Source organism: Tachypleus tridentatus, chromosome 8, assembly GCF_004210375.1.
Source record: "Tachypleus tridentatus isolate NWPU-2018 chromosome 8, ASM421037v1, whole genome shotgun sequence".
Classification (NCBI taxonomy): Eukaryota; Metazoa; Arthropoda; class Merostomata; order Xiphosura; family Limulidae; genus Tachypleus; species Tachypleus tridentatus.
The window spans coordinates 34228937-34241878 of NC_134832.1; the positions used below are offsets into that span (position 1 = coordinate 34228937).

The 12942-nt window shown below is 31.6% G+C and overlaps 1 protein-coding gene across 1 annotated transcript in view; it reads left to right on the forward strand.

The window, feature by feature from the left end:
- LOC143222140 (DENN domain-containing protein 2A-like) overlaps positions 1–10260 on the forward strand; it is a 36102-nt gene extending 25842 nt beyond the window's left edge. The window contains exons 10-13 of the mRNA XM_076448171.1: positions 4605–4726; positions 5643–5802; positions 6409–6513; positions 8044–10260. Coding sequence (XP_076304286.1) covers positions 4605–4726; positions 5643–5802; positions 6409–6513; positions 8044–8075 — 419 coding nt within the window. The 3' untranslated portion in view covers positions 8076–10260. The remainder of the gene's footprint in view (positions 1–4604; positions 4727–5642; positions 5803–6408; positions 6514–8043) is intronic.
- The last annotated feature ends 2682 nt before the right edge of the window (positions 10261–12942 follow it).

Here is a 12942-nt window from a genome sequence, read left to right on the forward strand (position 1 = left end):
ATAGCACAATTTTTCGGTTTTGATGTAGGTATTTATGATTTTTTGGTTATTTTAAATGCATGGGTAAAAGCTAAAAAAATATTTTGTTTCACATTTTAAAAAAACTTAGCAACTTGTAAGCAGCAAATGCGTGATGATGAGAAACCCACTTGAAGTAAAAATGTGTCTCAAGATGGCTGGCATGGGTATTAAAACTTTTATTAAAATAAAGTAAAGAACAATGTTTCAACCTTTTTGGGTCGTCTTCAGGTTAACAAAGAGAGTTTGCAATGACTGTTGCCAAGTGCATCTTAGGGACGAGAATAAATAAGTGGTTACGAGATCGTAGGGGGTGTTGCAGTATGTTAGGTTATTAATTAGCATAGGTATAAAGGAACACCTTTATACTGGTTTAATTTTGGTTTGAATTGTTGTATAAGTAGCATTTTGATTTTGCAACATCAGCAAAAAAAGTAACTAACATTTAGAAAAAATTTATAACAAAGCAATATTTCAGTAAACGCCAAATTTATTCAAAAATTAGATATAAAACTGAAGTCCATACTATGTAAAACCTACAATGACAAACACAACACCAACATTATTTATAAAATACAATGTAACAAATGCCACAACTTCTATATTGGAAAATAACCAGAAAAATGGAAACCAGATTCAAAGAACACAAACAACACCTATACACGTTTTTGAACACTGCAAATCAAATAAACACAACATAACCATGGAAAACACCAATATGCTAAATGTGGAAACAAACATAAACAAATGCAAAATCAAAGTAGCCCTACTTATACAACAACTCAAAACAAAATTAAGCCAGTAAAAAGGAACACTTTATATCTAAATTAATTAGTAACCTAACAAATACTTCACTGCCCCCAACAATCTTGTACCTGTTTAAACTCTTGTCTGAGATGCACTCGGCAACAGTCAGTTGTAAATTTTCTTTGTTAACCCAAAGATAACCTAAGAAGGCCAAAACATTGTTCTATATTTTATTTTAATAAAAATTTTAATACCCATACCAGTTGTCTTGAGATACAAGCAGCAAATGAGTATAAAGGTCATTGTAACTAGAAGGTATAAATGTTTGTTGTATTTATTTATTTACTGTTCTGTGTTTTAAGAAAAATGTGTTTTTAAGAACTTATTTATGTATGTGTCATATATATTGTATTACATCTGAAACGTGACTGTATTTTTGCTAAACACTAATACTAGTCCACAAAAACACACCCAAGACAGGTCACTTTGTGAAGGTTAGTTGTACATAAACTGCTCAAAAAAATTAAAGTAACAAGTACGTTTTCTTATATAATTTATCTCAGTGTTTCAAATTTGATAATATTTTCATTTTTTTAGGTAATTTGCCTAAATTTCAGTTCCATCTGTATCCATTTTTTAATGTGTGATGAACAGTAAAATATAAAATAAAATTTTTAAAAATTACCAATATCACCAAAACTTATACTCCTTATAAAACAATACTTTAAACAGTTAACATGCATTTATTCAAAAAAATGTTTGGAACATTCAATATCTAGTGTGACCTTCACAGGCTGTGACAAACTCTTGACATCGATTTGCATACTTCAAATCAGTTTGTTGGTGTTATCTTGGGGTATGGCAGCCCACTCGTCTACCAGGGCTTGTCGGAGTTCCTGTACATTCTGAGGAGGGTGCTGCCATTCACCATCATGTCTCGACAACATATTCCAGCAATGTTTAATTGGATTTAAATCTGGAGATCTGGTGCACCACTCAAAAGTCTCTATTTCTTCCTCCTCAAGGAAGTCCATATACAGTCTGGTGACGTAGGCTCGCGCATTAACCTGCATGAGAATGAACCTATTGCCGAAAGCACTGGTGAAAGGCCTCACATTGGGTTCCATAATTTTGTCTCTATATCGTCATGTGTTCAGAGCACCCCTGTCAAGTATGAGTAAGTCTGTGCGGCCACCCAAGCATATGCCTACCCAGACCATTACAGAACCTCCTCTATAAGTGTTGACTTGCACAATATTACAGGCAGAAAATCACTCTCCTTGGTATCTCCACACTCTCACATGCCCATCATCACAAGACAGAGTGAACCTGCTCTCGCCTGTCCACAGCATGGTGGCCTATTGACGAAATTCCCAGTCCAGGTGCTGATGAGCAAGCTCCAACCTGGCTGCACGGGGTTGCCTTATCAGAATACATGCCTTTTTCAGGCTGTCTGGCCCTAAGGCATATTTCATGCAGACGATTGTGAACTGTTTGGGTCGACACACAGCATTCCAGTGGAATGCTGAAGGTCATTTTGCAGTGACCAAGCCATAGCCAACCTGTCCCACAGAGCAGTAGTCACGATGTAGTGGTTCTCTCTGGTTTTTGTGCAGTGATGATGGTCTTGACCTGGTCTCCTGCTATAAGGGTTTGTCTCCTGGTAGTTTCACCAAAATGAAATGATGACCCATGGTGACACAGCGACCCACTGTGCCACCCTCCTTTGGTTCTGGCCATCCTCCAGCATCTGGACTGCCCTGGCCACCTCGTTCTCTGTCAGATGGTGCCTGTCTGCTTGGGTACACAAGATGAAGGTACGCACTGACAAAATGAGCTACAAAAGATCCATGTTGGTGTTTATTTTGAGAATTAATGAGGAATGCATAGTTTCACATAACAGCCTTGAGTTGTATTTTCCTTGAGTGAGGTGAGTTTCATTTGAATTGCTTCAAACTTCGTTCACAAGCTTAAAAAATACATTTGAAGATTAATGGATATGTTTTTCATTCATAAATTTAGTTATGACAAAAATATACTGAAATATGTACTTGTTCTTTTAATTTTTTTGAGCAGTATATATTTTTTGATACAATAATGTGAGTGTTTGTGCAGCACATCATTGTGAGTCTGTAATGTTAGCCAGCAATGGCTGAAAGGTCAATATACAAATATATCATTTTATGACATTTAAGCAATTTAAACTAAACATTTGTGTTTCTGAGTTATAATTTTTATGGTGGTTACAAGATCTGTCAAATCTACCAAGCATGTCAAGATATTCTGATTTAATAGTGAAAAATAACAGATAAAATGCAAATTTTTTCTTAATAAACATTTAATAATTATTTGGAGGTTATAAAAATTTTCTGATACATAACAATATTTTTGATCTTAATATGAAAATTACTCTGCGTGTCAACATTCTGAAAGAAAAAAGTTACAAGTAAATCTCTAATTAGAAAATTTTTATACTTAATTCAAAACCTCATATTTTGTGTACAAAAATCTTGTAATGTTTACTAATAACCTGTCAAACTTTGTAAAGATATGCATACGTTATGAAACATCATAGTATAATTATTCACATGGATACCTTAATGGTTACGAGTTGAGTGGGTTCCACTCAACCTGTAAGGGAAGAGCTAATTATATTGCCATTTCATATGGTAAACTAAAATGAAACGTTTATGGGATAGTCAATAAAACAGTAAATTTCTACAAAAGTATTGGTCTTCAGGTGAGATTTGTATTTTATTTTTGAGTTCCAGAAGTTAAAGTATGAATGATATACATCTCAAGTGAATGATATATTCATTCATAAACCGTTTATTTCAGGATTAAGTAAACAGCTTTAAAATTAATATTTTACCTTATGAATCCAGTTCTGGCTCCAGCTTTTCTTAACTAGGGAAGTCAATGAGACATAAAATAGGAACAAATATGAATATAAAATTAGGTGAATGGGTGGTGTTAGCTTGAACCTCCCCTCCTCAAGCAGTGGCCCTGAATGAATTGGGGTTAAAGAAAACTGTTGATCCAATTATGAGATTTCAAAAGGTATATCTTTCAAAAATGTTAGATTTTGAGATTTATTTAATTGTAATGTTGTAACCATCCTTTTCATGTATTTTGAATATTTATCAAGTCTTTTTTTTTTTTTCTTAAACCTCACTGGAAGCAGCAGATAGATCAGACTTAGTAGAAACCCAACTGATTATAGGATATAATTTAAGCTTGATTCACTTTCTTTTTTCCCTACTTACATTTCCATTATATATAATAAAGTGGTCTTTATAGCTGATATTAAAACTGATTGAGATTTTACAACATATGATACTTGCTACCACTTATTGTAATAGAGACAACTAAAGTCCTACGTAATACAATATTCAGTTTGTTAGGTTGAATATTTTTGGTTTTGAACACCTCATGAGTTGCCAGATGCAAGCAACATTTTAGTGGACTAAAATTGATCTAAATTTTGCCAATAATGTTTGAAAATTTAACTTAAAAACCAAAATAGAATATAGTGTTGTAAGACAGAATTTACACTTCTAGATTTAAAGTGTAGTTTAAAATGTGTAATGATATTGTGTTGGTTATTTATTAATACCAGATTTTCTTTTAAATAGAAGTGATAACAGTTAAAAGTATGCTGCTAAATCAAATTCAGATGTTTTATGATGTGATATATTTTGGTGATAAATGCCAACTGAGGTGATAAGTAGTGTGATTATATTATTTGATAAGATTAAAAGATGCATCATAAATGTTACGCCGTGTTATATTTTACCTTGTTAGATCAAACTAACATGCTTTGTGATGTATTATGTTAGATCCAACAGAGATGTTACGTGATGTTATGATATCTGAAGCCTTTATAAGGATGTTTGTAGAAATAGTTGGACACACTGAGAGCAGCATTACACAAGGAGAAAATGAAGAATTAACTTTTCAGGTAAATTATTGTTATCAATAAATGTTTTGTTTACTATGTTGCATTTTTTGTAGGAATATTTTCTAAACAGCACTTAAATAGATAAGGAGCCTTGTGGAATAGTAAGGCCTATATTAAGTTTCTTTTGCAGGTTTTAACTGGTCATTTTAATGTTATTTCTTGAGTTAGAATCTGGAACATCTTAAATATGAAAAAGTGTAACATTTTTTTGTCAACTTTTAAAATTATTGTTATATAATTGTCTTTATAGCTTTTAACTATTGGATGTAAAAATGATTAAGATACAAACTATTTTAATATTTTGTCATTGAATTTCATAGAATTGCATTTAAAATTATTAAACTACTATTTAATGTGTGCACTCCCATAAATTTGGAATCAAATTGTAATTTATAATTCATATTTTAGTATTATAGATTGCTTAATTTCCTAGCTCAAATGTAAATATTGATTTTTTATATGTTATGTGGTATTTGTCTTCTGCATTTGTTCAGATTGTATTGGGAGTGTCATAAAATGTAAAGTTTGTTTTTAATGAATTAGAAACTTGTATTGTCAATATTGACAAGCTAGAATATAAAATAAGAACCTCTTACCTTTTATATTTGCTGAGGTATCATTATATTTAGCAAACCTACCACAGATGCTCCACCTTCTTCTTCCTCTTTTGAAAATACTTGTTTACCTCCACCCACTTCTTTCAATTACATGTTTATAACCAATCAAATGTACTCATTTGGAACTATGTAATTCTATTAGTCTTCCTTACTTAAGGAAGATGATATAATTTGTTGATATTGAGGAATCATTACTGGTGAGCTTTAAAAATAACTTGTGTTGCAGTTAAAAGACAAAAAGTGTAAAATATATTATTTTGTTAACTTTGACTTGGCATCTCCTATATTGATTTTTTTAGAAAGATTCTTTCTGTAAGTATCTATCATCTCGAAGCATCCAGAAGTTTCTTCAGTGGTTTACAGAAACTCAGATGTTTGATATTTTTGTTGAAGAACAAAAAAGTCTGAAGTGTAAGAAAAGATTGTGGGAGAAACAATTTGTTCAGCCACATCATATGAGTAAGTCATTGAGTAAAGATAAAACCATTTTTAACATAAGATACCCAGAGAACTTTGTATTATACACTTCTTTTATAGGTGTTTAAAGTCAGTGGTTCAAGTATGCAACACTATACTTTTATATAGTTGTGTTTACAGAGAGCATGACTTCTTATGAAGTTAGTAGTAGTAGCAGCAACATTTATTTTAGATATAGCATTTACACTGAAAACATTTCTCCTAAATTGTTATAGCAGTGTTTCTGCACTGTTTGGTCATTGCAACTTCCCATCATCTCTACAAGGCTGAAAACATTCTTCATATTTTTCAGTGCAGTTTTCGTTGTTCATAAAAAAGGTGAAAAGTGAACCTTTCAAACACCTTAAAGACTCAAAAATATTTTGACTCAGCACATGCAAGTCATGAACCCCCCTGGAAACCTGCTTGAAATCCTCTTAGAAGTTACCATAAATCATGTGAGAAACACTGGTTTATAGTGTTAATGCTTGTATAATTATTGTTTAGAATAGGTACATTTATTACCATCCATACTAAGACAAAACAGGTAAGAAACTCATTTTTATACTTTTTCAATTAAATAATTTTATGGCTTTGTTGCTATTGTAGGTTTGTTTGATCGAAGAGTTCTAGAATTTGATAAAGAGAGTGAACAGATGACTTCATGTCTACGTGGAAATGTACGGGATATTGGAAAATTTGTGAAAACATTCGGTAAATAATTAATAATGTTCTATAACATTTTCAGTTATGTTTTCTCATGTAGAGTTTCTAAGGGAATTCTGTCTTTGGTAAGATTTAAAAATAATTGAAAATACTGATAAATATTCATTTTTGAAAAGTGACTTAAAACCTTGTTGAATTGGTTATTAAGAGCTTGATATGAAAAATTAGCTCTTATTCAGAATGTATCTTACTTAATAGTAATGTTTAATTGTATATTTAAATAATGTCTCATTGTGCAAAAAGTTTATATGGCATTATTTAGAATGCTATGGAAATGTTTTATCTACCTTCTTTGAATAAAAAGTGAATCTAATATTTTATTTCATTGCATATTGTACAACAAAGAGACTGGTATTTGAAACCCACTTTCATTTTATGATAACAGGGTTCCTAAGACCCCCGATGTTTACTAAGTTCAATAAAAAATGCAGCCTGTCTACCTAATGAATGAATATTTTGTGTAAGGTTCTTATTATTGATATAAGTGTAGATATCAGTTTGGCCACCACTCTTAATTTTATTCATTTATGTCACTCATTAATCTGTTTTTGGCTGCACATGTTTCTACACCCAAGGTGTGTTTGATCAGTTATGACTTTTTCTCAATACACACTAACAGATCATAGTAAGAAAGTGACACTTGATAGTAACTAGCATTAGCTTTAGGATCATAACTGTATTATTGGGACAGTTCTATACTTTACACAACTACCTTAATTCTTCAAAATATGTGGTGGCAATTTTATCTGTCTAAACGAATGTTAATAACATCCTTTATAGGAATTTAGATTAAAAGTTTCTTGTCATCGCTTGCATGCACACTGGGCACAAATGTCTCAAACAATTTTTATTCTAATTACTTAAGCTCTTTAATTAGGATTATTTTATAAAATGTAGCAAACTTGTTGGCAACGAATAACCATTCACCCATAAGATTCTTTTGAAAACTTGAACTAGACTGCTAATCTAGTTTACTTGGCCTAACCAATACTTAAGTTTACACATGCTTGCACACTAGTTTTGTTGTGTTAAAACAGCTGTCTTTAATCAGAATGACAAAAAACAAAAAATGGTCTAGTTTTACTCTTAGATAAAGCATGTAGTATATTTTAAACTGATAGCTCATGTGACTTTTTACATTTCATCTGCACAAGTTTTGCTCTTCATGATTTTTGTTGAATAACTTATCACAGATGATTTATATTTAGAACATAATTCTGTCTTTTTTTTTTCAGTACTTATACATTTGATGAATAGGATCATTGATTATTAAATACATACTAACCACCTAGCTGAATTAGCCAGTAATTTTACCATTTCCCATGTTATAGAAGCTTCTTAAATGTGGAACTCATTTAAGCACCTTCCCCACCTTTTACTATGTATTCTCTCTGAAAACCTGTACAGTAATTTACATCATGTTTACAAATATGTTGTCTTTTTTACAAAATTAACATTATTCCTCAGTTAATATATTTACATCCATCTAATGCTTGTTTTTTTTTTTTTTTACCTTAGGTGAGAAGCTGAAACACTTGAAAGCATTCTAAAAATCATGTATATATTTTTTTTACTATCATTGTTATAAAGCATATGACATGAAAGTTGAATAATTTTTAATGGGATAATTTTTTTTTTTAACATGAGAAATGTGTTGAAATCTTGTGGGCATTTGAAGCATTATGTGTGCTAACTGAATTTATTTCTTAGGATGTACTTACAAGGTTTATTTGTATATGGGTGTGTATTTATGCCTGAAATTTAAATGTCTACCAGCCATTGAATTTATAAAAAAAAAAAAAAAAAGTGTTGCTCTTTTTTTCATGTAGTTTATCTTCTGAATACAAATTTTATTATTACTTTTGTGAAAGAAACTCATTTATTAATTTTCTTTGTCTGCAAGAGCAGGTTGTTTTCAGGGTTGTTGTTGAAATGTCAAACATTTTTGTTGTCCATTCTATGAGTGGTAATTGGAGATGGTACTGTTTATAAATAGTACAATTTAAGCAAGTTAAAATATTTTGATGTAAGAAGGTAATCTTATGTTGATAAATCTGTAACTGAAGCTTTTGCACAAAGAATATTCATGATGTGCAAAATTTAAACTGGTTAAATTGTTTAATCAAATCCTAATATGATTACTTGTTTGTTGTTTTTAATTGCACTTTTAAAATGCAAATGAGTGCACAAGTTAAAAATAATCTGAGGCAATGGTGCTCATGTTTTTATTCAAGTTAATTTGTTTTTTACTAATACAAGACCTTGTGCCTTTGTTTATATATTTGTTTACATGGTATTATTGCTCATTTTGGGAAAGAAAGTGCAAATTGAAAATATGTCTGTGATGGAATCAAATGCTTTAAGTCTCAAAATACAATTTAACTTTGTTTGAAATGTCTCTTTTAAAATATGAGGAAGAAAAAGTTAATTATACCATGGTGTAAAAATAGTGAATGAAACTCTGCATTCATCCTCATTGAAAGTGTTTTGAGTAAATTTCTACTATTTTTTTATGTAAGTAATATTTCAGACTCCATTAACTTTAGTAGGAAATTTTATTCATTTTTGTCACACTTCTTAGACACCATGTTGTATTCTTTCTCAAATGTGAAATCTCTTTCCCAACTGTAAATTTGACATTTTGGATTTCTTACTAAGTCATTGCCAAGAAATGAGAAAATTCTGAAGTATATATTACCATCATAAATACAGTGGTTTTATACAATGTGGTTCTGCTCATAGGTGGTGTATGAAATTTAGAGTAGTAGTGGTAATAAATTATGAAGCAGTATTGTTTTAATCTGTATGTTTTGTTTTGGAAAAGTAAATATTAAATATTGTGAAAACTTTTATTGTGCATTTTTGAAGTTATGTAAGAAGCATGCAACAAATAGAAACTCATTGAAAAGTTAGTTGTTATTGTTGATTATTTTTTGTCAAACATGTAAAAATTAAGTTAGATGAAGAGAAACCAAAAAAAATAAAACATGGTAAGTACAATATTATAGTGGAATAAGTTAAACTATTGACAATCCATTTCTAAAAAAATACTTGATATTTAATAAAAATTTTCAAAGAGTGTGACCCAAAATTGTTGAATACATTGAGTTTTCCCCACAGATATTAAATCAGGTTAGAGTTATGGCATGAAGTAGCATTTTATTTCTTACAGAAAAATTAGTATGTTTTTATAAATATTCTTTAACAATATTTGCCTCTGAATGACAGAACTAGGCTATTTAAGTAGATATTGAGGTAGTTTGGGTAATTAGTAAACAAATAAACAACCCAGAACATACGCTTTTTAGATGATTTGAATGATTGCAAGTTGTGTTACTACCAGTAGTTTTTGTCATCAGTATGCTAAACATGCAAGATTTTATGGGTGTTTAATGTTTAGTAAACAAAAATATTTCAAGTTTCTTTAATTTTTTATTAACGAGTGTATATTTACAGTCATTAGATATTTGTATGCGTATGTATGTAGTAGTTAGGTCATGTTGTGCACACACTTTTGTGTTTATTGGTGTCTTGACTTGGTTGTGTAAAACACTTTAAAGATTGGTTAGTACATGACATTTCAAAAATGTGTCCTTCTTATCTGATTTCATTCTGTATGGTATCATACCCCCATATTTATCAAAGTTTTTATTTTTACTTTATTTTGTTTTTTTATGAAATCATTTTCATGTAACATTTAATAGAAATAGCTATATTGAAAGATATTTTTCTCTGAGCTTGTTTTGATTTTTATTACCTTAGAAATGATCTGTTGAAGGCTGCATTTAATAGATTCTCATTGTATTTGAGATGTATCAATGGAAATAGAAAATTTAGAAATATTAAGTAGACATCTTTTTTTAATTAACATAGGTGTATGTAAAACATTAAGTTCCTTTATAAAGTAGGTAGTGGAGCCACCAATTTTGTATATAAAATTAATTTTATGCAAGAATATTCAAATTTGTTTAAGGAAGTATTTTGCATTTTCATTAATGAAGATAGTGTTTGATTTTCTGTCTTTGTCACAAAGAACTGCTTACCAACGTGATGGTAAATATAGTGCTTGATTTAACTTCATGTCATTCTCCACCCACCCCACTTTTCCAGCAAAATTTAATTAGCATTTATAAATACAGTTATGTTGGTTGAGGCTTAAAATTTCAATAGTGAATATTCTTGCACTTTCAATGATCAGTCCAATTATTTGTTGATAGAGTATTTCAACAGTTCATTGCAGAAGGTGTTGCCTTCCTTCTACTATGTCACTTCAAAAATCCAACCCCAATGGATCAATTAAGTATGAGGGCTCACATCACTAAAAACTATGTTTTGATACTTGTGATGGGTATAACGCAGATAGCTAATTGTATAGGTTGGTGCTTAATAACAAACAAAAACTTGAGAATTGAGGATGAACAGCACAGATTGCACAAAATTCATTTCCAAGATATACTGTAAAATCCTTATTCTGAAACCATTATTTTTCTCTCATCTATTTGTGTTGCTTCACATGTTGCTAAGAATATGTTGCCAACATTAAGGTGATCATTTTGTCTTAACATTATTATATACCAACTCTGCATTCCTTGTGAACTTTTAACTTCAGTGGGAAAGAATAAAATTTTTCTAGAACACAACTTATGCAACTGTTTTACATTTTCTATTTCAACAAAGTTCTCCGTTTTCTTTTGGTTAGTTGGTTGATTTAGTATTTTATGGCATAAAGCAGCTACACTATCTGCACCAAACATTCAGTAAAAAGTTGAAATTAATAAAAAACAAATAACATAAAACCAATGTTTATATCCAGTCTACAGAATTAAGATAAAATCTACAGTAATACAAGTTGTAAAGGACTTTCTTTTGCATAGCTGTAATTATCATAACTTGCCAGGAAGACTAACAGGTAAGTAAAAAACCACCATCACTCACTTGAAGTTGGCCTTTCCTGTCATGGTTCTGAGCTATTTGATGTTATGGCCATTTTCAAAAAGTAAAGTAATAAAAGTTTTATACAACATATAGCAAAATTTTAATAATAACTCTCCAGGATGACTGATGGGTAGTTCAAACAGCAGCGTTAGTCACCTGAATTGGCCTTTCCAGTCCTGGTGTCGAGTTATTTAATGTTACGGCCATTTGCCATTTTATAATTTCAAATCAAACTAGAGAGAATGTGATTCTTAAAAGGAAACAACATTAAAAAAGGTTTAAGGTATAAATTAAAAAACTTAAATGGCCTTTAAAAAACTAAAAACTTTACAAAGGTGGACAGTGTCACCATCACCAATGTTACAGACAAACCCTGGGACAGAACATGTTTAAAATAGTGCCGTCGTTGAGAGTCGTAACAACGGCAAAAAAGTAAAATGTGGCTTATTGTGATCTGAGTGTTACACAGACTACACACTGGTGCATCAGTTCCAGATAAAAGAAATGATGAGTTAAAAACTGTGACCATTGTGTAGTCTAGTTAGAACAACTTCCTCCTTCTGATCCTTATGGAAGCAAGACAGCCAAAGTCCAATATAGGATTTTATTTGGAAAAGCTTGTTTTCGCATTGCTTAGTCCAAGTCGACTGCAAGCTGGCACGGAGCCAAGCCTTGAATACAGGATCATGGTCAATGTATGGGACAGGCACAGCAGTGATAGTGCCAGAGCAGATAGACTTAGCTGCAAGGTCGGCGAGTTTGTTTCCACGAATACCAACATGGCCTGGTATCCAGAAAAACTGGATAAAAGTAGATGTTAAAGAGAAATGGGCCAGCCGGTTTTGAATATTGGTGAGAACAGGGTGTGAAACAACGTGAAGCGATTCCAGGGCCAGTAGAGAACTAAACGACTCAGTATAAATCGTGCAGTTCGAGTACTGCTTAGCTTCTATGTGATCCAGGGGAAGAGAAATGGCATACAGTTCAGCAGTGAACACAGAAGCTGTAGAGGGGATTCTCCGTGCAACCACTGAACCACAACAAACCGTGGCAGAGCCTACAGAGTCACCTGATTTCAAACCATCTATATAAATAGAAATGGAGAGATGGTTCGAAAGATGTTCAGCAAATAGCAGACAGTATTTCCAATCAGGAGTGTCTACTTTTCTCAGATGGCTTAAAGATAGGTCACAATTGGGGACTGTAAGAAGCTATGGTGAGATGAGCTGACCAGTGGATACCACAATGTTATCCAAGGACAGACCAAATTCATCTAACTGTGCCTGGATACAAAGGCCAAAAGGAGAAATGGCTGACCGTCTGCTATGAAAAACCATGGCCCACTGAGGAAGGAAAACACAACCCCAGGTGGGATACTTTGGTAACGAAGTTACAAAGCATATAGTAAAGACAGTTGCAAATGGTGGAGGTGCGAAGAAGGTTCATGACACTCTATGTATAAGCTCTGAACTGGGGAAGTGC